At 45.8% G+C, this 27909-nt stretch overlaps 1 protein-coding gene across 3 annotated transcripts; it reads right to left on the bottom strand.

The window, feature by feature from the left end:
• Positions 1-77: 77 nt before the first annotated feature.
• Positions 78-27777, bottom strand: BLCAP (BLCAP apoptosis inducing factor). Of its 3 annotated transcripts, none has more exons than XR_003943173.1 (3): positions 27697-27777; positions 7039-8010; positions 78-88 (listed from the first exon to the last, which is right to left on the bottom strand). XR_003943173.1 is itself a non-coding variant. In XM_030212771.1 (3 exons), exon 3 carries the CDS (start codon positions 7859-7861, stop codon positions 7598-7600), a length of 264 nt encoding a protein of 87 aa, XP_030068631.1. In that variant the 5' UTR covers positions 7862-8010; positions 13986-14069; positions 27697-27766; the 3' UTR covers positions 6322-7597. The 3 variants fall into 3 exon arrangements, 2 of the variants coding, with proteins under 2 accessions (XP_030068631.1, XP_030068630.1); XM_030212771.1 differs by lacking the exon at positions 78-88 and adding an exon at positions 13986-14069 and having other exon boundaries at positions 6322-8010; positions 27697-27766; XM_030212770.1 differs by lacking the exon at positions 78-88 and having other exon boundaries at positions 6322-8010.
• Between the last annotated feature and the right edge of the window lie 132 nt (positions 27778-27909).

The raw sequence follows: 27909 nt of genomic DNA, 5'->3' as shown, positions 1-27909 counted from the left end.
AAATGGCGCACAAAAATTGGTGCATGCGCTTTACAGAATAACACTTCACGCCGATTCCCACATCTAACTTTAAACACCAGATTTACACCTGGCACCCAAGTTAGGCATGCTGAGGCGGTACTCTATAACTACATGCGCCAGTTCTCAGACCATGGCTACGCCCCCTTTTGAGTTACACACGAGTGGAGTTAGGTGCCACACGTTACAAAATAGCACGCAGCCAGATGTGCATGCAACTTTCAATGATTGCCAATCAACTTCAATAATTGGTTACTAGCATCCAATTATTGCTCGTTAAGGGACTTGTTAATTCATACACAAATCTGGGTACCATAGCCAGAAGCCGGGGGGAAACCATTTCTGCACAAATTATAGAACAGTGGTAAGGCATGACACTGTCATTTCGTCATATAAGTATCTAGGACAGTGTTCTATAAAGTTACATGCTTACATTTAGGTGACCTGATATGAAAGGGTTTGTTGCCGAGAAATCGTTTTTAGAAGTAACAATAAATATAAACAACTTAAAAAGCCTACACTGACGAGGCCATTTAGATTGCAGATACAAGCAAATCGTTTTAGGAAGTTGCTATTTGCACATGTGGAACCACTGGGATGCAGAGATTTAAGGTGGTGTAGCTTGGGTGTGCCTCAAAAATTTTACTTCTATAACATGTATGTTTTGCTTATTTCCGATCTGAGGAAGAAGGGCAACCTTCGAAAGCTAATCAAGAAATGTATTAAGTTATGTCCAATGAAAAAGGTATCATCTTATTTTCTTTTCCATGTTTTATTTTGTTTGATTTCTATAGATTCTACATGGAATGTTGCTATTCCACTAGCAACATTCCATGTAGAAGTCGGCCCTTGTAGATCAGCAATGTGGCCGCGCAGGCTTCTGCTTCTGTGAGTCTGACGTCCTGCACGTACGTGCAGGACGTCAGACTCACAGAAACAGAAGCCTGCGCAGCCTTCTACATGGAATGTTGCTAGTGGAATAGCAACATTCCATGTAGAATCTCCAATAGTAGCAACATTCCATGTAGAATCTCCAATGGTATCTATTTTACTGTCATAGTAATGCTTGAATGTTTTCACTTATATACACTGTCAGCTAACACATTTGCTTATTTCTGATCTGAGGAAGAAGGGCAACCTTCGAAAGCTAATCAAGAAATGTATTAAGTTATGTCCAATGAAAAAGGTATCATCTTATTTTCTTTTCCATGTTTTATTTTGTTTGATTTCTATAGATTCTACATGGAATGTTGCTATTCCACTAGCAACATTCCATGTAGAAGTCGGCCCTTGTAGATCAGCAATGTGGCCGCGCAGGCTTCTGCTTCTGACGTCAGACTCACAGAAACAGAAGCCTGCGCAGCCTTCTACATGGAATGTTGCTAGTGGAATAGCAACATTCCATGTAGAATCTCCAATAGTAGCAACATTCCATGTAGAATCTCCAATAGTATCTATTTTACTGTCATAGTAATGCTTGAATGTTTTCACTTATATACACTGTCAGCTAACACATTTGCTTATTTCCGATCTGAGGAAGAAGGGCAACCTTCGAAAGCTAATCAAGAAATGTATTAAGTTATGTCCAATGAAAAAGGTATCATCTTATTTTCTTTTCCATGTTTTATTTTGTTTGATTTCTATTGATAACTTCTATAACAAAAATGTTCCTATTGATTTTCACACCAGCCCAGTTAGATCTGGGTGGTCTTAAGAGACAGGTGCAGAAGTTGATGGCACCCCCCCCCCCCCCTCCCCATAGCCCTGGACTGGCCCTACATCGCTAATTCTCCCCAGCTCATGGGTCTTCCTTATCGAGTGGGATAGGCACCAAATGCCCTGTTAATACCCAAATTCTAAATGGTACCTCTAATGTTCTAGCATTTGTCTTGCAGTACTACCATTTGGGGGTTGGAAGAACACTTTTGATGCCCCCAATGGACTCTAGGATGAGGTCCTGCTCCCACTACTTGTTCCTTTTAAGAGCATAAGCTGCCTTTCTGGGGCAGACCAAAGGTCCATCTAGCCCAGCGTCCTGTTTCTAAGAGTGGCCAATCCAAGTCAGAACAATCTCAAAAGGTAGGAAAATTCCAATGCTATTTATCTCCAGGGATAAGCACTGGGTTTTAACCATCTATAAAATACTGATATCAGTATGTAAAAACTTAACATATCTTAGACAATTGGCAACTGAATTCAATGATAAACGGTAGAAGCTGCTTTTGGATTTAAAAGAAACACTGTTCAATGACAGAATTTGTGTCTTGTCTGCCTTTAATGTGGCGACTAGACTCTTGTCTGCTGATCAGACTCCTACCATCTGCAACGTCCTTTCATCACATGCCCAGCTGCTCAAGTACTGTTACTGCAACAGATTCATCCGCTGTTGCTGGCATCGGAAAGCATTTTCAACACTTAATTGACCCCTATTTTCCTGATCCTCTACTACACGCTATAGGTTCTCTTCTACACCCACGATGTAAAAAACAAAACAAAACAAAACACACACACACACACACAGGCAATCGACTCTTTGAGAAGACTGTACCCAAAACCAGATTGAAATGGAAGGCTCAAGTCCATCAACATCAATAACTTAGGATCCTCCACCATCCATATTCCCAGAAAGTGTCACAGCTGTGGAAGACCCCCCCCCCCCACCACCAAAAAAAAATAATTAAAATGGATGTTAGCAGTTTTATGAGTGACATTTATGGCTCCTTTGAAGGCTATTGTTAATGAATTGGACAGTTATTTAAGTTCAAAGTTCATGTGATGCAGACGATGCTGTTTTGATTTTTTTTTTTTTTTTTTTAACACAAGCAAAGGTGCTGTCCAAAACTGGCAGAGGATCCTGCTCGTTCCTGCTGTCAGCACATCTTCTGCAAAGCCATTTTCTATCGGGGGAAGGACTGTGGTAGACAGGAGAGCTAGGCTGAATCCTGAGATTGTAGATGACTTTGATTTTTTTTTTAATGTGAATGAATAACAGTGCTTCATAGAGCCTATTGCTTCACCTCTAGGGCACACAGAACGGGTTGTATTTTGTACCCCTGGACATTTTAACAGGGTGGATTAAGGTCCCTTAGGATCACAGCAATCAGCTATTTTTGGGGTTGAAAGAGAAGAGGGTAGTGGGGGGTTATTAAAGTTTCTCGCTGTTATTTTTGTGATTTGTAAACAGTTATACAGAAAATTGTACCTTTTTACATACTTTAATAAAAAGAAAATCATAAGTGTTTGAGGCTTGTGCAGATGGGGACAGAGCCCTTGTCGATCTCTAGTGTACACACACACACAGGATGGCAATTTGCAAGCTATTTACCAGGGTCAATAGACTATTTGAAAATTGCACTCTATGGATAAAAGTACATGTATGTTAATGGTTCTGTTTGTGTAGCTGGTAGGACCCATTGTTTTCCTTTCACCCCCTCCCCCTTCCAGTGACTTTGTCTAATAGGTAAGGTGTGAGGGACTCTCTTAGGAGGAGTGCAGTAAAGTATAGCAGCTGACAAGCTCGGTTTTGAATTCAGCACCAAAACCTGCTCAAAATTTGGGTTTCAATTTCAGGCAAAAATGCCAGATCCTCACTTGCTCTTGTTGGTTCCACTCTCAAGCTGGCTGTCAGAACTTCCCACAGCAGTCCTACTGAAGCCATTTTCACTTGGAGCTAGCTGTATGCATGAGCAAGTGGGGGTGCTCCTATACCCACCACTCACCAATGAAAATGTAGGCCCAGGAGGGGGCTGCCACTGAGGGTCCAATAGTTTCATTTTCAGCTTCTGACAGAACCAAGCAGCCAATTTCAGTCACAGATTGGGTTTCAGCAGAAACTAAAGGTCCTGGTTTCAGTCAGGGTCTAGTGAAGTGTGTCTTGCAGAACAGGTGAAGTAGGGAGTTGATGTACATTAGTTGCAGTATGGGTGTGGGACATGCGGGAGGGTGTCTGTATTCGTACACACATCAGTGTCATTTTTAGTGCTGGTTAGCCCTTTCTTGCAGTCACTGCTCACCCTTTGGGGAAGAGATGAGATGATCCTCAGCTGCCTCTGTTCCATCATTTCCTCCTCCAACTGTGCAGAAAAACTTCAGGTGGCAGGGACTGGCCTCCAGCCACCTCATTGCTCCTGTGCAATATGTGTGCATGGATGGACAGATATGATCAAAGCTTAACAGGTGATATTGTGTGCTATGAAACACCCCTCCAAAACGGTAGCTACTGCAGAAATAGCTGCCGCATAGGCAGTCAGGCTCCTTTGCTAGGGCACATATTATCTCTATTGGGGCAATTCTATAATGGAACTTAGGCACCCCCCTTGAAATTACACACTATGGGCCAGATTCTATAAAAGGAACGGAAAACTCAGTGCTTCTGAATATCCCAGAAAGGCTCCGTGGCCATGCCCCCCTTTTGAGTCACACACGATCCAATCTAGGTGCCCACTGTTACAGAACAGTATGTAAACATATAAATATGGAAACACAGTCATAGGTAAGCATCAAAAGAGTATTCTTAAAGGAGGAAAACACCTCAAGAAGCACCTCTATCTTGTAACAACAGGCAGAGGGCTAGGGCTTCTTCATCATAGGCTAAAACCTCCTTCTTTGCTTCTCTTATCTTCTTAGCAAATGGAGAAGCATAACCTTAATGCACTAGATAATTACTTAACTTAGGCAGGTAAGCTAGCCTTCTTCAGCTGAGACCGTGGTCAACAGGCCCCGGTTTCGCTTCTGCTGCTTCAGAACCACAGGTCTTCAATACTATCAAAACATATAAATGACAGAGGCGTACTCACTCGCAACATGCGCAGTAGAGACCCTCTCTGTCCCGCCCCCGCGTCAATACGTGATGACGGGGGCGTGACAGCGAGGGAACCTGCGCACCTGCGAGTGAGGGAACCGCCGCCGCCACCGCTCCCCCCTCCAGCGTTGCCGCTACCGCTCCCCCCACCCACCCGGAGTCGCCGCCGCCACCCACCCTCCACCCGGCCTGGGTACCTGGCTTCACTATTCAAACCGCTGGAACGCAGCACACAGCTCATCTGAGCTGCCGTCGGCCTTCCTTACCTGCCTGTGTCCCACCCTCGCCGACGTTACGTCACACGAGGGCGGAACACACGCAGAGAAGGAAGGCAGACGGCAGCTCAGATGAGCTGTGTGCTGCGTTCCGGCGGTTTGAATAGTGAAGCCACGTACCCGGCCCGGGTGGAGGGGCGGCAGAGGCGACCTACCCGGGGGGGCCTTTCAACCCCCCCTTCCTTTACTAGCCCGTTTTTACGGGCTCAACGGCTAGTCACATAAAGAAAAACGGAATATTAAAACACTGTTCATATCAAACTTCTTTATGAACAGAAAACTTTTGCTTACAGTCCGTTCTATTTGCCGACGGTTGCATGAAGGCAGCGATATCTTCAACATGGCGGCCATACATAGTACCCCTGACGTCACACGCTGTCATTCTCAGCCAATCGGAACACCTGCAGAAGCGAAACGGGGCCTGTTGACCACGGTCTCAGCTGAAGAAGGCTAGCTTACCTGCCTAAGTTAAGTAATTATCTAGTGCATTAAGGTTATGCTTCTCCATTTGCTAAGAAGATAAGAGAAGCAAAGAAGGAGGTTTTTAGCCTATGATGAAGAAGCCCTAGCCCTCTGCCTGTTGTTACAAGATAGAGGTGCTTCTTGAGGTGTTTTCCTCCTTTAAGAATACTTTTTTGATGCTTACCTATGACTGTGTTTCCATATTTATATGTTTACTTTAATAAGAAGGAACCAGTTTCCCTATATTATCTATCGTTTCTCTCTACAGAATAGTATGTATCAGCGCCAATTAAGTACCTGTTGAAAAGCGTGTCCATGCACTGCTGGATATAGAAACCCGAAAACTGAGCTGAGAAATCTCTCTTGGCATCTTCTATCGCCACCTGCTGGTCAATGGACACAACTATCCCACAGGTTCTGGAATAGTGGCAAGCTACGTAATAAAATTCAGAATAAATTCAAACAGTTGTCCCTCCGACCTTCCAAAGTGTACTTTAAAAACAAACAGATCAGAATGGTGGAAGGGTAGAACGTAAAGCACTGGAAAACTGCCAATCTCCTTCAGCAATACTGACCACCGCTTGCTAGGTTCCATTATTCAATTCAAAGTTTATAAAGCTTTATTAAACAGGTTTGAACAGTGGTGCATTGAACAATCGCCAAAAGAAGATGCTCTAAGCAGTCATCCCAAATAAATGCACAGTAACTCAGTTACTGGTTCTATTCCACTTACATTTCTAAACAGCATTTTGTTTCTTTTTTTTCCTCTGCCACTGATGCTTGTGTACCAGGAAAATGTAGAAGCAGCAAAGTAACCCGAAGTTTTTCTAAGCCTGTGATTTCCAAAGTCAGGCAAGCACAAGCAGAATACAGTAATTTGCTCAACAGTTTCTCATTTAACTGTATGGATTAAAAAAAAAAAAAAGAAAGAAAGAAGGGGGGAAACCAAAAAATAAGCAATTCATTCTTAACTGCAATGCGGCATGTTTTCCATGTATTCCCTAACATGTCTGATTTAATTTTGGCAAGGCGGCTGTTTCATGTTTACTTAACCATATGCTACAAAGCCCCAGTGGCTGCTATGTGGGTGACGATTTAAGTACTGACATCCCTGCTCTTAAAAAAAAACAAAAAACACATTATTTTACCATTGGCTGGCCACAGAAAGGCCAAGAACACTGAGTTCTAAAACACTTCATGCACAACAAAAAATTACTGTTCAAATTAAGGCCAGACCTCAGTTTAAACAGGATGAACCAAGAAACTGTAGCAAAAAAACCCCCCAATTAAGCAAAAATCATGGTGCAGAGCATGCCTTGGATACTGGGAGGCCAAATACCTGAAAGTTGTTTGTGTCAAACTAGAAGAATGTCCGACACCTACATTGGCTTAATATATGGGGGGGGGGGGGGGGGGGGGTGTCTTTCTTTTTTTTTTGTTCTTGTTAGCAAATTCATGGGGTGGGATGCAATATGTGTGCACACAAGGGTCAGGTATATTCAAACATGTTGAACGTAAAAAGGCAGGAACAACTGCAGACGCATGCAATTTCCCATCTTGGCCAATACTGCACAAGTCGGAGGAGAAGGACCCAAATTCACTCCATGCAAGTTAAACAATTATTTCAGCAGCCACGAAACCAGGCCGGTCTGGGATACAGCACCGGACCCTTATTTAGGTATTTTTGTGCTCCGATGCATATTCTGGTAAATCATCAGCAGACGCCACAGTCAAGACGGATTGCATTGCACGGTGTCCTCCGCCACACGAAGGCCAACCTCTGTTCCTGAAGAAATTGTAGAAAAACACATCTGCCAGTAAGCCCGCTTCGCACTGCAAGCCATCAGTAAGCCCAAGTGGAAGATAAACAGCCCAAGGGCGATATCTCACGGGCTAAGGGATGGAGGAGAAATTACAAGCCAGAATTTGTGTCATCAGCGTCTATAAACATGGTCAATAATAGGTACCTATCATCCAAATACCGTAGTGTCTTCTATCCCAGGCTTGCAAAAGCGTAAAACGAGCTTCTGGAAAGGGCTTACTAGGTTCCAACTATGCTGGGATCATGGGCGGATTCAGGCAGGTGGGAGTCACTGCAGTGGTACAGGAAGCAGTTCCCCCAGCAGCTGTAGCAGACGAGGAACAAAGCTGCCAGAAATACCAAGGCACAGATCGTACAGGGCTTTCTCTCCAGCAAAAAGCTCAGCAAGTAGAAGCCCATGAACATGGAGTGGCTGAACCATAAAGCTGGGTTTAGGGGCTTGGGGATAAGAAGCACAGGCAATAGCCACTGAAGGCAGTACATTGTTTTTATATATATAAAAAGTTTAACAGCAAAAAATATTTTAAAAGTCCCAAATAAAACGAATGTTTTCACTTGCTAGATGTTTTGCAGTTGATCACCATTTCAGGCCAGTCATGATCCAATCTTCTTTTGGAATTTGTAACAGGTGCCTTAAAATAAAAGAGAGAGAAAAAAAAATAAAATGAGACACTTAAATGATAAGAACACCTGCTTAGGTCCATACAGGATGAACCATATTAAATCCACTTTGGCTGCATATAATCTTTAATTCCAGCTTTTGAAGAGACCAGATTTTACCAGTTTTACATGGACAAATATAGGAGGACTTCTCTCTGTCTCTGGACTTAACTTTCATTCACACCTCGCTGTGGCTGCAACAGAGCCCTCGGACGTAGCTACAAAATGTGCTTGTGGCAGGCAAAAAGGGGGTAAAGAAGGCATTAAAGTAGTTTTTTTTAAAAAAATATATTTGTACCCCGCGCTTTCCCACTCATGGCAGGCTCAATGCGGCTTACATGGGGCAATGGAGGGTTAAGTGACTTGCCCAGAGTCACAAGGAGCTGCATGTGCCTGAAGTGGGAATCAAACTCAGTTCCTCAGTTCCCCAGGACCAAAGTCCACCACCCTAACCACTAGGCCACTCCTCCACTGTTGCTACTATTTGAGATTCTACATGGAATGTTGCTATTCCACTAGCAACATTCCATGTAGAAGTCGGCCCTTGCAGATCACCAATGTGGCCGCGCAGGCTTCTGCGAGTCTGACGTCCTGCACATACGTGCAGGACATCAGACTCACAGAAACAGAAGCCTGCGCAGCCTTCTACATGGAATGTTGCTAGTGGAATAGCAACATTCCATGTAGAATCTCCAATAGTAGCAACATTCCATGTAGAATCTCAAAGAGTAGCAACATTCCATGTAGAATCTCAAATAGTAGCAACATTCCATGTAGAATCTCCAATAGTATCTATTTTATTTTTGTTACATTTGTAACAAAAGCGCTTTCCCACTCATGGCAGGTTCAATGCAGCTTACATGGGGCAATGAAGGGTTAAGTGACTTGCCCAGAGTCTCAAGGAGCTGCCTGTGCCTGAAGTGGGAATCCAACTCAGTTCCTCAGTTCCCCAGGACCAAAGTCCACCACCCTAACCACTAGGCCACTCCTCCACTGTTGCTACTATTTGAGATTCTACATGGAATGTTGCTATTCCACTAGCAACATTCCATGTAGAAGTCGGCCCTTGCAGATCACCAATGTGGCCGCGCAGGCTTCTGCTTCTGTGAGTCTGACGTCCTGCACGTACGTGCAGGACGTCAGACTCACAGAAACAGAAGCCTGCGCAGCCTTCTACATGGAATGTTGCTAGTAGAATAGCAACATTCCATGTGGAATCTCCAATAGTAGCAACATTCCATGTAGAATCTCAAAGAGTAGCAACATTCCATGTAGAATCTCAAAGAGTAGCAACATTCCATGTAGAATCTCCAATAGTATCTATTTTATTTTTGTTACATTTGTACCCTGCGCTTTCCCACTCATGGCAGGTTCAATGCAGCTTACATGGGGCAATGGAGGGTTAAGTGACTTGCCCAGAGTCTCAAGGAGCTGCCTGTGCCTGAAGTGGGAATCAAACTCAGTTCCTCAGTTCCCCAGGACCAAAGTCCACCACCCTAACCACTAGGCCACTCCACAGCAGTCTTGACATCATTGCTTCTGCCTCTGATCTAATCCTAAAATATCTTCTCTCTTTCTTGCCCTGTGCTTTTTAATGTACATGTGAGATTTTGAAAGAAATGGGGTGCATTTGAAAATATTTCCAAATTCGTTTTTAAACTGTTCATGCTTGACATACCAGTATGAAGCCTGCATGGGATTGTGAGAAGGATCAACACAGGTGAAATCTGCTATTAGGCACAATTTCTAACCTTTCCGAATCTATACCCAAAATGGCTTACAATCTAAGCTCTGTACCCAAGGCAAATAGAGGGTTAAGCGACTTGCTAAGAGTGGAGAAGGGGAATTTGTATGTGGAAGTCCCTAGTTCTCTGCCCACTGATCTAACCACTAGGTTTACTACTACTACTTAACATTTCTAGAGCGCTACTAGGGTTACGCAGCGCTGTACAAAATCAACAAAGACGGACGGTCCCTGCTCAAATGAGCTTACAATCTAAAGAACGAAATGTCAAGTTGGGCAGTCTAGATTTCCTGAGTAGAGGTGTAGAGGTTAGGTGCCGAAGGTGACATTGAAGAGGTGGGCTTTAAGCAGAGATTTGAAGATGGGGAGGGAGGGGGCCTGACGTATGGGCTCGGGGAGTTTGTTCCACGCGTGGGGTGAGGCGAGGCAGAAAGGGCGGAGCCTGGAGTTGGCGGTGGTGGAGAAGGGTACTGACAGGAGGGATTTGTCTTGAGAGCGGAGGTTACGGGTAGGAACGTAAGGGAAGATGAGGGTAGAGAGGTAAGGAGGGGCTGCAGATCGAGTACATTTGTAGGTTAGTAGCAGAAGCTTGAATTGAATGCGGTACCTGATCGGAAGCCAATGAAGTGATTTGAGGAGAGGGGTGATGTGAGTGTATCGGTTCAGGCGGAAGATAAGACGTGCAGCAGAGTTCTGAATGGACTGAAGGGGGGATAGGTGGCTAAGTGGGAGACCAGTGAGGAGTAGGTTGGAGTAGTCAAGGCGAGAGGTAACAAGAGAGTGGATGACTCACCTCCATTTTATGCTAAAACAAAAGAGCTCTCAAACTTTAATAATAAACTCTTTAGGAATGAACTGAAAAGTACAATCAAGTGGCTGGTGGAGAGGAAGGGAACTGATCTTCTTGTTTTTTTAACTACCAACTGATGTTTCTTCTTTTTAACTAGTCCTGTAGTGGAACTTTAAAGTTTTGCTACACTGGTACAATTTGTTTACTTGACAATGCAAAGAGCTGGTATAATACAATCAGGTTGCTTTAGTTTAGGGAACTAAGAAAATAAGCACTAACCGAGAGGTCGATGCAGAAGGCCATGCAGTACAGCCGCACGCTAACGGCTGAGTGTGCAGCTTCTACCATCAGCTTAGCGAGCAAACACTCCATGTCAATGCAAACTGAAAGCGCGCAGAACATGCGTGCTAATCATGGGAAGCCAGAGCCATTCACGCAAAGGTTCTGCAGTAACGGCGGCTTCAATACGATACGTATATGTCCAAAAATAAATAAATAAAAGTGTCAACATCTGTGCAAAAAATACGAACCTTGCAAAATTTTTCTATTCATAAAATTTTCATGAGGCCAATATTTATGCACAGAACATGTGCTGGTACTTTTCCATTCTGCCTTGAAAATTTGGCAGTAAATCTCAAACACGGATATAAAATCCTAAACAATCACCCTGGGTGACTGTGCAATTAAACTGCACTTCCTTTTACGTTTCACTTCAGAGTGTCCAATATCTCAGCTTTGTTCTAATTTAGTACAAAACCCACCCTAAGCGTTAAATATCTTTCCAAGCACAGTTTTAAATGGACTTGAACACGGGTCTTTACATCTCAAGACGATGATGATCCAGTCCACAAAACATAAGAAATTAGGAAAGTGAGTTCACTATTCAAAAGGAAGGAACATGCTGCTGCACTGTTCCAACAGGCCACATATATCCCCATTTTCAAACATCCCACTTTCAACCAAAAACTCAACTGTGCTCTACCTATCAGCAGTACAAATGCAGTGTTCCTGCTGGAAATGTTTGCCAGGTGAGTGGGGGGTGCAGTGTTTATGTATTTATATCCCACCTAGGTGGATTACAGGTATACACACATGTTCAAAACTAAGAAAAACAGAAAAGGCTTTTATGAGCAAACGAATGCCCATAAAAGCTCAGAACAATTTTCAAAAAGGCGCCGTAACAGAAATCAGTGCAGAGACACAGACTGCTGTGAATGCCTGAAATATAAGTATACTTTCAGAAGATTCTTAAATAACTCAATGGTATAAAACTTTCTGTTAAATTAGCCGGGTGGTCAGTAAAATCTGCAACCATTCAAAAGGTCCTAGGAGAATACTGCAAACAGTAACTGTTGAAAGCAGAGGAGGACTCTGAGCTAGGGGGAAAAAATTATTTTTAAAAGTTTACTCCACTTACCACTAAGCAGCTTACAAAAATCATAAGCATACATAATTCAATAAAAACACACACAAAAAACAAAACAAAATATAATAATCAAATAAAAGAATCTGGTGTCAGTGTTATCTGCCTTCCTCAATCATAATAATTTTCAGATGTCACTTATCATCCCCCCCCCCAAATAGTTTACATAGAGGGAAAAGCCTGCAAAACAAATAGGTTTTTAAATTTTTCTTAAACCGCTGCAAAGTTGAACAGAATCTGAGTTGCCCTGGAAGCTTATTCCATAGTAATTATCCTGCTGCAACAGAAAAAAGCACATGCCGATGTATCGGAATAATGAATGATATTAAGAGCTGGTACCACAAGACGTCTTTCATTGTCAGATCTCAAATTACAGGGCAGAACATATAACTGCATTACCTGACCCAAATACCAAGAAGCTAATGCATACAGTGCTTGATAAACCAGAGTCAACATTTTGTACTGAATACGATACTGTACTGGTAGCCAGTGAAGACTCAACAACATTGGTGCCACATGTTCAAATTTTGAAGCCCCACCCCCCATTTACGATCAACCATGCAGCCCTATACCATGTTTTAGCCAACCCTAAATATAAGGCTTTGCAAGTAATCCAATTATGACAAAATCAACAACTGAACAACCACCCAGAAATCAAATGCACTCAACATCAGTTTCAACAACATCCATCCTATATAATAAAAAGCACCTCCAACGTTCTGAAGCTGACTCCGTGACACTGGCAGTATAGGGTTCGTAAGTCTGTAGTTCAGCGTTTCATTGGCTCTCACTGTCCCCACCCTCACCAATCAGACAGAACGGAACTTGGAGGAGGGAAGTGGAGTGGACTGAATCTCTAACAAACAATCATATACAGGGAGGTAGGAACATCAGTGGAGGTAAGTGCACAGAACGGAAGGGAAGACAAACATTTAATCACTTTGTCACTCACACACATCACACACACACACACACACACACAATCACTCTGTGTATCTCTCTCTTACACTGTCTGTAAAACACACTGTCACTCTCAGTCTCTCACATGGGCAACTGTATGTTCCATTCTCACGAGTAAGGAGCTCTTCTGATGTGATTGTTAAACTGATTGAAGGGCCTGAACAAGGAAAACTTTTACCACATTGTAACACAGTTTACACAAAAACTATTGTATATAAAGAAATCTTACACATGTAAACAACAATTATATTCAGAATACAACCGTGGAAACATTAATGGCAGGAACTCATTACATTGCTAGCGCCCGTTTCATTGCGTTAAAAAACGGGCCTTTTTTACTAGCAAATTATAAGACGCTAGTCTGACTAACTTGCTCCTTAAAAGATAAGGAGCAAGTAAACAAGCTGCTTAGCATTTTGGAAATTATGCCTTTTAATTAAAAATATTTCCTTGTCCCTCATTGTTAGCCCTACAGCAACCACTTAACCTGAGCACAGACTACTAAGCAAGCGTCTAACAGAAACACAGGCAGAAAAAAAGAATAAATCCCTGCAATACACCATGCTGCAAACCGTGACAGCACAAATCACAGGAGCCCAGAGTTACTCACATGGGAATGCTATTCATGCTGCTCCTCTAACCCAGTATACATTATTCAATGCACAAAATGGTGAACAGGGAATCTACGCTGGTGAAACAGGCCAGGCGTTAAAAGACAACATATATCAAAGTAGAGCAAGGCCAACACCGAATAACAGTTTTCCTGACGTAGTCCACTGAATCAATCACCTTATGAAGAGGATACTAAAAATTAAGTACAGAACTATCCAAGAACATGAAATGATCAGCCACTTCAATACCAACATAAAGAACTTTAACATGGGCTCTGAAACTCACTACCACTGCCTGCTTGTCATCTTATCACTGCCAACCCTCCTTCCTGTCCCACTTCTCCCAATTCTTCACATTACCATTGTAAGTAGGGTAATTTTTTTTTTTTTTTTGTAATCTGAATATGAAACATACGTACCAGGCTATTTATAGACACTCTTGCATCCATTATGGTGGGTGGTTAAACCTGATGGACCCACACCCAAATTACTAGATGTGAAATCTGAAAGATTACCAAGGACAATATTACTACAACTGCTTATGAAAAGTAAACAGTCTATTTGAGTCTATTAAAATTAAGAGGTCCTCATCGTCCCCATCTCATCTGCCCGCAACCTCAGTGTCATCTTCGACTCCTCCCTCTCCTTCTCTGCGCACATCCAGCAGATAGCCAAGACCTGTTGCTTCTTCCTCTATAACATTAGCAAAATCCGCCCTTTCCTCTCTGAGCACACCACCCGAACTCTCATTCACTCTCTCGTTACCTCTCGCCTTGACTACTGCAACCTACTCCTCACTGGTCTCCCACTTAGCCACCTATCCCCCCGTCAGTCCCGTTCAGAACTCTGCTGCACGTCTTATCTTCCGCCTGAACCGATACACTCACATCACCCCTCTCCTCAAGTCACTTCATTGGCTTCCGATCAGGTACCGCATTCAATTCAAGCTTCTGCTACTAACCTACAAATGTACTCAATCTGCAGCCCCTCCTTACCGCTCAACCCTCATCTCCCCTTACGTTCCTACCCGTAACCTCCGCTCAAGACAAATCCCTCCTTTCAGTACCCTTCTCCACCACCGCCAACTCCGGGCTCCGCCCTTTCTGCCTCGCCTCACCCCACGCGTGGCACAAACTCCCCGAGCCCATACGTCAGGCCCCCTCCCTCCCCATCTTCAAATCTCTGCTTAAAGCCCACCTCTTCAATGTCGCCTTCGGCACCTAACCTCTACACCTCTACCCGGGAAATCTAGTAGCGCTCTAGAAATGTTAAGTAGTAGTAGTACTAAGCAGTGGTAAAAGCTGACCTTACGTGGGGCTTTCCCCAACATGCTAAGGCCATTTTTACCGCAGCAGTAAAATGGCCAATTTTCCCTTTCTTGTTATCAATGGCTTTGCACTAACGTTGCAAAGCCATTGGAGTGGAGTGGAGGAGTGGCCTAGTGGTTAGAGTGGTGGACTCTGGTCCTGGGGAGCTGGGTTCGATTCCCACTGCAGGCACAGGCAGCTCCTTGTGACTCTGGGCAAGTCACTTAACCCTCCATTGCCCCAGGTACAAATAAGAACCTGTATATAATATGTAAGCTGCATTGAACCTGCTATGAGTGGGAAAGCACGGGGTACAAATGTAAGAAAAATCAAACATATAAACGGCGAGTGACCGACTCACTCGCAAATGTGCAGTAGAGACTTCCCTCTCTGTCCCGCCCCCGCGTCAATACGTGATGACGAGGGCGGGACAGAGAGGGGAAACTGCGCCGCGAGGTTGATACCGCACCCGCCCACCCGAGGTCACCGCTACCGTTACCCCCCCCCCCCCCCCCACACACACACCCGGCCCGGGCCCTCTCTCCGCTACTAAACTTACACATCCATTCGCCGGAACGCAGCATGCACATCAGCTGAGCTGCCATCGGCCTTCCTTCCCTGCCTGTGTCCCGCCCTCGCTGACGTTACGTCACAGGAGGGCGGGACACAGGCAGAGAAGGAAGGGCCGATGGCAGCTCAGCTGATGTGCGTGCTGCGCTCCGGCGAATGGATGTGTAAGTTTAGTAGCGGAGAGAGAGAGGGCCCGGGCCGGGTGGAGGGATGGCGGCGACTCCGGGGGGGGGGGGGGAGGAACGGTAGCGGTGGCGACCTCGCGGGGAGGGGGAAGGAAGGAAAACCCCAATACCAGCCCGTTTTTACGGGCTCAACTGCTAGTAAAAAATAAATAGCACACGTAGTACTCATATTCAGGTCCCCACAAATAAGCATTTTTCAATAATCTTATAAGGTATGGTTCCTCAGCGATGCTATTCCTGACACTTTTTATGGGAATTTGAAAAAGTTTCATCATCTTCATCGGTACCATCAATTACTGTTGATATTCATTTTATTAGTGCAGCATATTTTTCTTATTTATTTTTTTCATATAAAAATCAAGAAAAGCTTCAGTTATCTGAGTAATCAGTGCCGACACGTTTCGCCAATAGCTGTTTCAAAGCACTCCCCTTTCACCATATTCCACACTTGAGGGTGAACCAGTTTTTAAAAACAAAGTTTTTACAAAATGTAACGCATGGTTTGTATGCTCATATTTGGCGCTTAACAGGACGCCTGAGCACGTCCTGTGGAATGCCATTTTAAGCTGCGACAGGGGCACATTAGCGCCTAACACAGCTTAGTAAAAAAAGGGCCTCTAATTTAATCTTTTTCTGGAAAGCTAAGCCTGACCTTACATGCTAGATAATATAAATTAGGCTTGTACAGTGGTACATCTCTTGAGTTTAATGCCCTCAACTTAGGGCCCTGTTTACTAAAGTGCGCTAGCGTTATTAGATCACGCTAAACGCTGGTTGTCCATATGTTTCTATGGGCGACTTTCGTGTTTAGCGCATTATAATCATTAGGATGTGTTAAAAATGCTAGTGTGCCCTTAATTTTATATAAAAAAAGGATTTTCTGTCCTCATATCATAGTAACATAGTAGATGACGGCAGAAAAACACCAGCACGGTCCATCTAGTCTGCCCAACAAGATAAACTCACATGTGCTACTTCTTGTGTATACCTTTCCTCGATTTGTATCTGCCACTTTCAGGACACAGACCGTAGAAGTCTTGCCCAGAACTAGCCCCACCACCCAAACACCAGCCCCGCCTCCCAATCTCGGCTAAGCTTCTGAGGATCCATTCCTTCTGCACAGGATTCCTTACATCATATGGAATCATTTCATTTGAATGTCTAACATTCCAGCAAAGGAAATGAAAAATGGCAGAAGTTCATTAGAAGAGAAGCAAGCTACATACCAATAAACCCTTACACTGAGAACAGAGGAGCAGCCGACTGAGAGCCATGGAAGCCAGGGTTTGAAACCTACTTCACCCTCCGTTACCTAAGGTAAAAACTTACCACCCGTGTAATCCCTCCTGGGCAGAGACCTACCAACTATAAATTTGTAACTCATCTTGAGCTTGGATTTGGAAAAGAAAATAATAAAATCCAAACGCACACAGTGCTATGAAGTTGCCCAACTCTAAAGATCTACAGACCTCTCAAGAAATAATTGCCTACGTGAACGACAGTGCAATCTGCCTGTAGGGAGCATTAATAAGCACAATTCTGGTCTCCAAGGACACAGTCATATTATGCAACTTTCACTTACAGTCCATGAGCTCAGGCAAACAACTTGGGTGCATTAAATATGTAATGTTAGTAGGCAAGGACCCAATATTCAAAGGATTTATGCTCCTATCTTTGAGATTAATGTTCATTTATTTATTTATTTGTAGCCCACATTTTCCCAACAATTTGCAGGCTCAATGTGGCTTACATTTGCCGTAATGGCGGTTGCCATTTCCGGGTAACAGAATTACAAATGGTAATGTGTTAAGTTGCATACGTACATGGTAACATACATGTAACATAACATACGTGAACAGATCATGGTATAGATATATATATCATGTGCATATATATGTTAAGGAAGAATAAATTATGGTAATACATGAACGTTCCTGAGTACGAAATTGGGTTGTATCATTCTTTAGGTCATCGACTATGGCGAGACCATATTCGACATAGAGATTGAAGTGGTTATGCTTATTCATTAGTGGTAAGGAGGTTGGTCAAGTGATAAGATTTCAATTATGTCTATGTCGTGTGAAGTCTTACTTTTTGGTGTTTAAGATGGGTGTTTTTGGTATGCCTTCTTGAACAGATCTGTTTTCAGTAGCCTTCGGAAGATAAATTGGCCTCTGAAAATTTACCAGGGCTGGGTCATATTTTTACTCAAAAGTTCACTAAAACCTCTTAAATTTAGGAGAATAAAAAGTAGGTGGCAACAGGGATGGATTTAAGGCAGGGAAAAAAAGTTAGGAGCTTAACAATGATTTTCAGTACTAGCTTCATAAATTAGTCTCATAAATCTAGGCATAAGAATGACAGGTCTAAATTTATAAGCATAACTTTTAAGCTCTTAAATTACAATGAATTTTCAGCTCCTAAGTCTGGATGAAAACAGGACATAAATTTAGGAGCTTGACATTTTCTGAATACTAGGCCCCAAGTGTTTTACTTTAAAATATTATCAGGTTTGAGAGGTCACGTGATGCTGTGAGCTAGGAAGGACGTGGAACTTTCTGCTGCTGGGAACCTTGCCCGAAAACTGAACTTTAAAGGTGTCTCCGACCCCAGAAGATTGATAATCTAGGGCACATTCGCTCCCCCAGTGTATGGACAAATATTTAACAAGATTGGCGATGGCGCAAACCGGAAGAAACACTAAGAAAAAAGAAGAGAAACCGAGACTTGGCGAATCCAAGATGGCGGCCGCCTCGCCGGCGAATTCACCCTCCCGCCCGGCCTCTGATTTCACGCTGCCAGAACTCACAGAAGCAGTGGTGGGTGCACTGGCCCCCCAATTCGATCAACTTTCTGCCCAGATAACGGGTCTGTCGGCGCTCACGACGGAACTCTCACGTCGGGCCGGGGAGCTGGAGGCTCGGGTTGCGGAGGTAGAAGATGGTCAACAAAATAACTCGGGGGAGCTAGAAAGACTACAACGCCTGGTCCAGGAGAACGTGCAGCGAGTAGAAGATTTGGAAAATCGCTCGCGCCGCGATAATCTTAGATTTGTGGGGTTTGCAGAATCTTTGGCAGATAAGGATTTAAAACGTACATTGGAGACATGGCTGCAGGCGCACTTTCCAGAGGCGGGTGAAGGCCGAGCGATCCGAATTGAACGGGCACATCGCGTAGGACCTAGACCAACAAGAGAATCGAGGCCCAGAGTGGTGATAGCAAAATTTCACTGTTATGCTCAAAAAGCGGCAATATTGCGACAGTATAAAAACTGCAGGGAAACTACAAAGTATGATGGGACTTTAATTCGTATCTTTCAGGATTACTCTGCGGCCTTGGCAGCGCAACGACGAGCTTTTTCCACGGTTTGCACCTGCCTGGTGGAAAAAAAGTTTAAATTCACTCTGCAATATCCAGCAACGCTGAAAATCCTGGAGAACGGAACCTGGACAGCTTATACTACACCAGAAGCTGTAGCGGAGTGGTTAAATCATCATCAGACCTGAGCCTGGGGAATCCCTAATCTATTCATTAGATGGTTTGACCATGCAGTATGCGGATGGTGTACGTGGTTGGCGGTTACCGGTTGGATTCCTAATTTGATTGAGTTCCAGAAAGTTTCTGTTGGATTGTTAAAGATGACAATTGACTGTGACAAAAGAGTGAGACTGAGTTGAATGGTGAACAAGATGGCAGACCGGAGACACATGGCAGAACGGTTCAGGAATGGGCCGGACGAGGAAGATATCCACCTATCCTGTACTGTGAGCTTTGCGGTTTTCTGGGATATGTGAGACACTATCTATGTAACATTCTTAAATTGAAAGAAGGGCGGGGTTCCTATGGCATCTAGACCTCTGCCTTCTGTACTTACTGGAACGGAGTGAAGTGGGTAAGATAGGCCAGACGGTTAGTGGGGGGCAGATGGGGGGAGGGCAGGGGGGGGCGATAAAGAGGGGTGGGGTGGGAGGGAATAGAAGTAGGGGCGAGCAGAATGATGATGGGGAACAAAGACGAGCTGTGGGTTTAGATAAAACATGGTATATCTCTGTGTTGTTTGATATAAGGTGCCTTTGGTTGGGGCTGGGCAACCAGGGCATTATGTTCGCTTTGTTATATGTTAATTTGGTAATTTTGGGGGATTGTCCTGACTGAACCTTTAAGATTAGTGACCTGGAATGTGGCTGGGATTACTTCCCCAATTAAGAGATCCAAAATTTTAGCACACCTGAAGCGCCTAAAGGCTTCCATAGTCTGCCTACAAGAGACTAAACTCTCAGACGAGGAACACCGAAAGCTGCGCCAACAATGGGTGGGGGAGTGTTATTACTCCTCTTCCGGAGCTAGGCGGGGAGGAGTGGCCATACTGATTAGGAGAGGGCTCCCATGTACTTCTAAATTAATAGGACAAGACCCAAAGGGAAGATATGTCCTGCTCCATCTTAACATTATGGGACAGGAATACTACCTATGTGCTGTCTATGGGCCAAATGGTTATGACGCAGACTTTTTCCAGACTCTGATAAATCTAGGTCTTAAATACGATACGGCCCCTTGGATTGTAGCGGGAGATTTTAACCAGGTGCTTGATCCGGACCTTGACCGCTCGACGGTTGGGGCATGGAGTGCACTACCCCGCAGCAAAGGATTGCCTTATCTTTGCAAATTAATGGACCTAGTGGACCCCTGGAGGTTACTATTCCCACAGAGGCGGGATTATACTCACCTATCGAAGGCCCATAAAACCTGGTCCCGTATAGACTACCTTTTGGTTTCCACATCGCTTTTTTCCCGGGTAATTAATACAGACATGGCACCTATGGCGATCTCAGATCACACTCCAGTTTGGGCCAACATAGCACTGGGACACAATGTGGACAGATTTAAGTCCTGGAGGTTTCCATCCTACTTAGCTGGGGATAGAGACTTTGGCAATTTTCTAGTACAAAAATGGAACCTGTTTGAATCTGATAATGTAGCCCATAAAGATAATCCGACATTATTCTGGGAAACCTCTAAAGCAGTCATGAGAGGGGAAATTATTAGTTACTTAAGTGCAAGACATAAAAAGATCTCCCAAGGTATACTTTTACTAGAGCGAAAATACCAACAAGCCAAACGTGCACACATACGCTGTAGAACCCAGACAAATTACGATAGTGTGATTGCGGCACAAGTGGCTCTAGACTCACTACTCCACGAACGTGCTAAGAAGCAAGCTTTTAGTCGTAAATATCACTATTTCAAATTGGGTAACAGACCTGGGAAATTGCTAGCTAAAGTCGCAAAGGCTTGGTCAGAGAAGACATTCATCTCTACAGTGTTAGCACCTGATGGCTCCCGTAAATCTTGCCCTAAAGATATATTGACCATATTTCGAGATTATTTTTCCCGAGTGTACCAACCGGAAGCGCAGCAGGGGGGACCACAATTAGATGATTATTTGAGAGATGCAGGCCTCCCGGTGCTGCCCCCCGCAGTTAGAGAGCAGTTGAATGCTCCCCTCCAGGCCCGGGAGATTCAACAAACGATCAAGGGTTTATCTTTGGGAAAATCTCCGGGCCTGGATGGGTTCTCTACAGAATATTATAAATTACTGTCGACCCAGCTGAGTGTCCCCCTGACGCTTCACCTTGAGACGGCGGTGGCAGTGGGGAGGCTGCCCAGGGACTCGAATGACGCTTTAATTGTTCTTATCCCGAAGCCGGGTAAGCCAACTGACTTGCCAGGGTCTTACCGGCCAATATCCCTTCTCAATGTAGATGTAAAAACTCTAGCTAAAGTTCTTGCTGATAGGCTGGCCATACATCTTCCGGCCTTAGTGGGAGACCACCAGGTGGGGTTTGTGCGAGGGAGGCACCCAGGTCTAAATGTCCGTAGGGCCTTGATGGCGGTGGCGCACGCTGAAGCTACGGGTCACCCATTATTGTTGGCAGGCCTGGACGCTACTAAAGCATTTGACCAAGTAAATTGGGACTACCTCTTCCAAACACTTAAATACATAGGGTTGTCAGGGTGGTATTTACATGCCATAGATACATTATATACTGATCCTGGGGCCAGAGTCCTAGTGAATGGAGGGTGTACTCCACGTTTTTTGGTAAGACGGGGCACAAGACAGGGTTGTCCCCTATCCCCACTCCTGTTTTTGATTTATTTGGAGCCCCTGTTGCGCAACATCATAAAAGATCCAGAAGTGGGGGGAGTTCAGTTGCCGCAGCTTCATGTTAAAGTATTGGCTTATGCGGACGACATCCTCCTAGTGTTGACACATCCTCAGACATCGCTGAAAATAGCTTTAGACCACATAGCAGAGTTTGGATACTACTCGGGGTTCCAACTCAACTCACAGAAATCTGAGGCGCTGCCGATACCCCTCTCAGTGCGGGAACGCTGGGGGGGAAGGTTCCCGTTGAAGTGGACCACTGATCACCTGGTTTACTTGGGGATTAAATTGCCAGCATCACTTACGCAACTTTACAAAATCAACTTGGCCCCCTTGTGGAAAGAGACACAGCATACCTTAGAAATGTGGCAGCGCCTTCCCCTGTCTTTGTGGGGGCGCGTAGCGTTGTACAATATGGTCTTGGTTCCTAAATGGTTATACGTGGTCCAGGTACTGTCTCTCTTCTTCTTACACAAAGATGAGCGGAAACTACATAGGCTCTTAGCTAGATATCTATGGAACGGGAAAAGGCCCAGGGCTACATTAAAACAGACGTATCTTCCAAGACATAAGGGAGGGTTAGGTGTACACAGTATTCAACGTATGTCAGTGGCGGGCTGCATGAGACATCTTACAGATTGGTTTAGGGGCACATCCTATTTTTCTTTTCCTATTCCTGAAACTAAACTGGTGAGCAAGTATCACTTTAGCTATTGGTTACATGCACCAACGGGCAAAGCACCTACTGCCAAAGGATACGCCCCTCTTTTTGCGCCACTGAGACGTACATGGCGATGGCTGGGCAAAACTGGAGGGTTTGAGTGCCACTCTTCCCCCTTTCTACCGATTGGTGGCAATGCGGATTTTCCAGTGGGCACGGATACTGAGACTTTTCAGACATGGAGGGAAGGGGGGACAATATTCCTGTTTCAAGTATTAACAAAAGAAGGCAAATGTAAGTCCTTCACAGACTTGTGTGAGAATGTTGGACTTCCTGCGCAGGCTGCCCTTTCCTACTTACAACTGAGTCATTACATTGCCTCCCTCCCCCGAACTTCGCTGACCTCACAGAGACGGAGACAAATCACAGACTTGCTAGATTTGGAGGCGCAGCTTTCGGTTCCTCTTAAATTTTACCATTTCAAACTCAAAGAGCTTTGCCCGGAGATACCATATGACCAGATCGCTGGGGCCTGGACTAGAGAGTTGGGCTGTCCTATTACTGGCGTGATGGTACAGGCTAATTTGGCAATTGGATATAAGACTTTTAAAGATGCGACACTACAGGAATCTCAATATAAATTTAATATGAGAATATATATTTCGCCACATAGAGCGTTCAGAGCTGCCCTGAGACCTTTGGATGACTGCCCTAAGTGTGCGGGAGCTGGGGCGCATTTGGGACACATGTTCTGGTTGTGCCCTCCGGTCCGTGCCTTCTGGACACAGCTTTGTGCATTTGTCTCGACTGTCTGGGGGTTGCAGTGGTGCCCCTTACCTACTCTCTTGTTTGATAAATATAAGGTGAGAGGGAACCGAAGAAAGGGCATGTTACCATTCTTACGCAGGGCGACTGCTATGGGAAAGAAAACGATTCTATTGAATTGGATCTCATCGGAACCACCTTCGGTACCACGATGGCGATCCCTTATGATTTCCCTAGGTGCCTTAGAACGTAGGGAAATAAATGACTTAGCATCCCCAAAGGGAGATCGTCTGTTACAATGTTGGTTACTGTTTTGGGATACCCTGACCCCCATGGCTCGTAGTAGAATCTTGAATGGGTAAGCTCGCGGGGAGGAGGGCGGGTGGGAGGTGGGATGGGGGGAGGTTAGATGGGTATACTGTGAAAAGTAAAATTATAGATGGCCAGTTGGACTATGTTGATGTACATCAGTTTATTGGAACACACTTGTAATGCAATGTTTTTTTTTCTTTATCTATTGTCATTTGTATATTTTGGTCGTCAATAAAAATGATATGATAAAAAAAAAAAAAAAAAAATATTATCAGGTTTCATATCATAGTTTTGATATTCTGATTTTGTTACAGGAACAAGAGATGGAATATCTGTTACAAAGGGTTACAGCAACCCTCATCAGGAATCTAATCACTTAATGATATATTGAAGAGTCACACAGGACAAGAAATTTCAGGTTAAAACAGGGTTCTCAACCCAGTCCTTGGGACACACCAAGCCAGTCTGGTTTTCAAGATATCCACAATGAATATGCATGAGAAAGCTGCATGCACTGCCTCCATCATATGCAAATCTATTCAATGCATATTCATTGTGGCTATCCCAAAAACCTGGTTGGTTTGGGGTGTTCTGAAGACTGGGTTGAGAACCCCTAGGTTAAAGTGTACTAGCCAAAAACAACTGTGCTGAATGTATGGGCTTTGGAGGGTTAATGAATAAATCAATAACTACCTGTACACTAAACTGGCTGTCTGCACATCGGAGGAAAACTCCAGAGTACAAGTTGTTTGCAGCTTTTTGCCTTCAGGCTGCATCTAACACGGCTCGTGATGTCTAAGTTCCAAATTATGTTCTACTTTTTTTTTTAGTTAGTGAGGAAAGTTCAAAAGTACATAAGCAGACTAAAGATCCTCCAAGCCTAGTATCCTGCTGCCAACAGAAGCCAATCCAGGTCACAAGTACTTGGCAGGATCCCAAGAGAGTAAAATAGATGTCACGGCTGCTTCTCTCAGAAATCAGCATTGGATTTTCCCAGGTGCATTTTAAAAATGGTTTATGGGCTTTTATTTTAGAATCTGGTCTAAGCCTTTTTTTTTTTTTTTTTTTAATTCTGCTATGCTAACCGCTTTTACCACATTCTATTGCAATGAATTCCAGAGCATAATTACATGTACAGTGAAGAAATATTTTCTCCAATTTGTTCTAAATGTACTAATTTAGTAACTTCATTGTGTGCCCTCTAGCCCTTGTATTTTTGGAAAGAGTAAACACACAAATCATACCGTGACCTCTTGTTTTATAGACCTCTATTATATCTCTCCCAAGACATCTCTGTCTCCAAGCTGAAAAGCCTTAACCTCTTTAGCCTTTCCCCACAGAAGAGTCATTCCATTCCATCCCCTTTATCATTTTGGTCACCCTTCTCTGTACCTTTCCTAATTAATCTATATCATTTTTTGAGAAGTGGTGACCAGAATCTGTAGCATCGTGAAGCAGTATTGAGTACATTAAGACATCCTCTGATTTATTCTCCTAATTTTCTCTTTGCTTTCTTGGCCGCTGCTGTACAAATTAAAATTGCTATTCAGCCAAATATGAATACGGTATTCAGGACCGAATCATATACAAACATTGGTTACAGCCCCAGTTCAGTCATTTCTATTAGCAAAGAACAAAATATTAATCTGACCCACATCCTGACAGTGACCAGCAGATCCCAATACTTTCCTTTTCTTTGTAGTAAGGTACAACCTGTTTACATTCAGTTTGTCTTAGGGTATTAGCAGACTGTGCCTGCTATGAAAAACATATTGACTTTAATAACGTAGATTTACATAAATTATCAAGCAGAAGAGGGCTGTAAAGCTCGTTTAGTCTGCCCAATTTACTTCTTGTAATAGCGCTGATTCTACCTTCATTTTCTTACAAGCAACTATGCTTACCCTATACCAGTGGTTCCCAAACCTGGTCCTGGAGGCACCCCAGCCAAGGTTTATGCAAATCTCTCTCCTGAATATTTATTGTGGATATCCTGAAACCCTGACTGGCTGGGGTGCCTCCAGGACCAGGTTTGGGAAACACTGCCCTACACGTTGCTAAATCCTAATCCTGATGTTACCACCATGACCTCCACTGAACGGCTACTCTGTGTATTTCTTACAAGCTCCCCCGCAGTCTCACGCCCTCTCTGGGCCACAGCCTGGCTCCCGAGCTTCCTCCGACACCTCCGGGGTCACAGGCTTCCCCGCAGTCTCGCGCCTCCTTCCCTAATAACCAGATTCCCCCAGTCTCGCATCCCCTCCAACACCTCTGGGGGGTCACAGGCTCACCCCCCGTCTCGCGCCCCTCCCCCTACAGCCAGATTCCCCGCAGTCTCATGCCCCCTCCGACACCTCCCCTAATAACCAGATTCCCCCAGTCTCACATCCCCTCCGACACCTCTGGGGGGGTCACAGGCTCACCCCCCCACCGTCTCGTGCCCCTCCCCCTACAGCCAGATTCCCCGCTGTCTTGCGCCCCCTACGACACCTCCCCTAATAACCAGATTTCCCCAGTCTCGCATCCCCTCCAACACCTCTGGGGGGTCACAGGCTCACCCCCCCCGTCTCGCGCCCCTCCCCCTACAGCCAGATTCCCTGCAGTCTCATGCCCCCTCCGACACCTCCCCTAATAACCAGATTCCCCCAGTCTCGCATCCCCTCCAACACCTCTGGGGGGTCACAGGCTCACCCCCCCCCGTCTCGCGCCCCTCCCCCTCCAGCCAGATTCCCCGCAGTCTCATGCCCCCTCCGACACCTCCCCTAATAACCAGATTCCCCCAGTCTCACATCCCCTCCGACACCTCTGGGGGGGTCACAGGCTCACCCCCCCACCGTCTCGTGCCCCTCCCCCTACAGCCAGATTCCCCGCTGTCTTGCGCCCCCTACGACACCTCCCCTAATAACCAGATTTCCCCAGTCTCGCATCCCCTCTGACACCTCTGGGGGGTCACAGGTTCACCCCACCCGTCTTGTGCCCCTCACCCCCTACAGCCAGATTCCCTGCTGTCTCGCGCCCCCTCCTCTAATAACCTGATTCCCCCAGTCTCACATCCCCTCCGACACCTCTGGGAGGTCACAGGCTCATCCCCCCCAGTCTCGCGCCCCCTCCGATACCTCGAGGGGGGGGGGGAGTGGAAGAGGTCACAGGCTCACCCACAGTCTTGTACTTCCTCCGGGGTCACAGACTCCCCCCTCCCCCCCTACAGCCAGATTCCCCGCAGTCTTGCGCCCCCTCCTCTAATAACCAGATTCCCCCAGTCTCACATCCCCTCCGACACCTCTGGGGGGTCACAGGCTCACCCCCCGTCTCGCGCCCCTCCCCCTACAGCCAGATTCCCTGCAGTCTCATGCCCCCTCCGACACCTCCCCTAATAACCAGATTCCCCCAGTCTCACATCCCCTCCGACACCTCTGGGGGGGTCACAGGCTCAAACCCCCCCCCCCCCACCGTCTCGTGCCCCTCCCCCTACAGCCAGATTCCCTGCTGTCTCGCGCCCCCTCCTCTAATAACCTGATTCCCCCAGTCTCACATCCCCTCCGACACCTCTGGGGGGGTCACAGGCTCAACTCCCCCCCCCCCCCCACCGTCTCGTGCCCCTCCCCCTACAGCCAGATTCCCTGCTGTCTCGCGCCCCCCTCCTCTAATAACCTGATTCCCCCAGTCTCACATCCCCTCCGACACCTCTGGGGGGGTCACAGGCTCAACTCCCCCCCCCCCCCCCCACCGTCTCGTGCCCCTCCCCCTACAGCCAGATTCCCTGCTGTCTCGCGCCCCCTCCTCTAATAACCTGATTCCCCCAGTCTCACATCCCCTCCGACACCTCTGGGGGGGTCACAGGCTCAACCCCCCCCCCCCCCACCGTCTCGTGCCCCTCCCCCTACAGCCAGATTCCCTGCTGTCTCGCGCCCCCTCCTCTAATAACCTGATTCCCCCAGTCTCACATCCCCTCCGACACCTCTGGGGGGGTCACAGGCTCAACCCCCCCCCCCCCCCGTCTCGCGCCCCTCCCCCTCCCCCTCCAGCCAGATTCCCCGCAGTCTCGCGCCCCCTCCGATGTCTCTGGGGGGGGGGGGGGGAAGAGGTCACAGGCTCTGGCGCTGGACCTCCGAGAGACCTAGGATTGTAGCAGAACCTCCCCCGGACCCAACTTCTCCAAATTACCTGTTCCGAGCAGTGAAGGAGACGGAGCGGTCCAGGCGGCGTCCTCCTTCGCCACCACCATCTTTCAAGATGGCGTCGCTTGACCCCTAACGTCCCTCCCGACGTACGGCGCACGGGGTCAGGCAAGGAGGGTTAATGGGGAACAGGACGCGGCATGACATCACAGAACTGAAGCCGAGGAGATAAGTCTTCCCTTCCCCCCCGCCGCGCAGC

This window comes from Microcaecilia unicolor, chromosome 8 (genome assembly GCF_901765095.1).
Source record: "Microcaecilia unicolor chromosome 8, aMicUni1.1, whole genome shotgun sequence".
In the NCBI taxonomy this organism is placed as follows: domain Eukaryota; kingdom Metazoa; phylum Chordata; class Amphibia; order Gymnophiona; family Siphonopidae; genus Microcaecilia; species Microcaecilia unicolor.
This window is presented reverse-complemented; position numbering and strand designations above follow the sequence as displayed.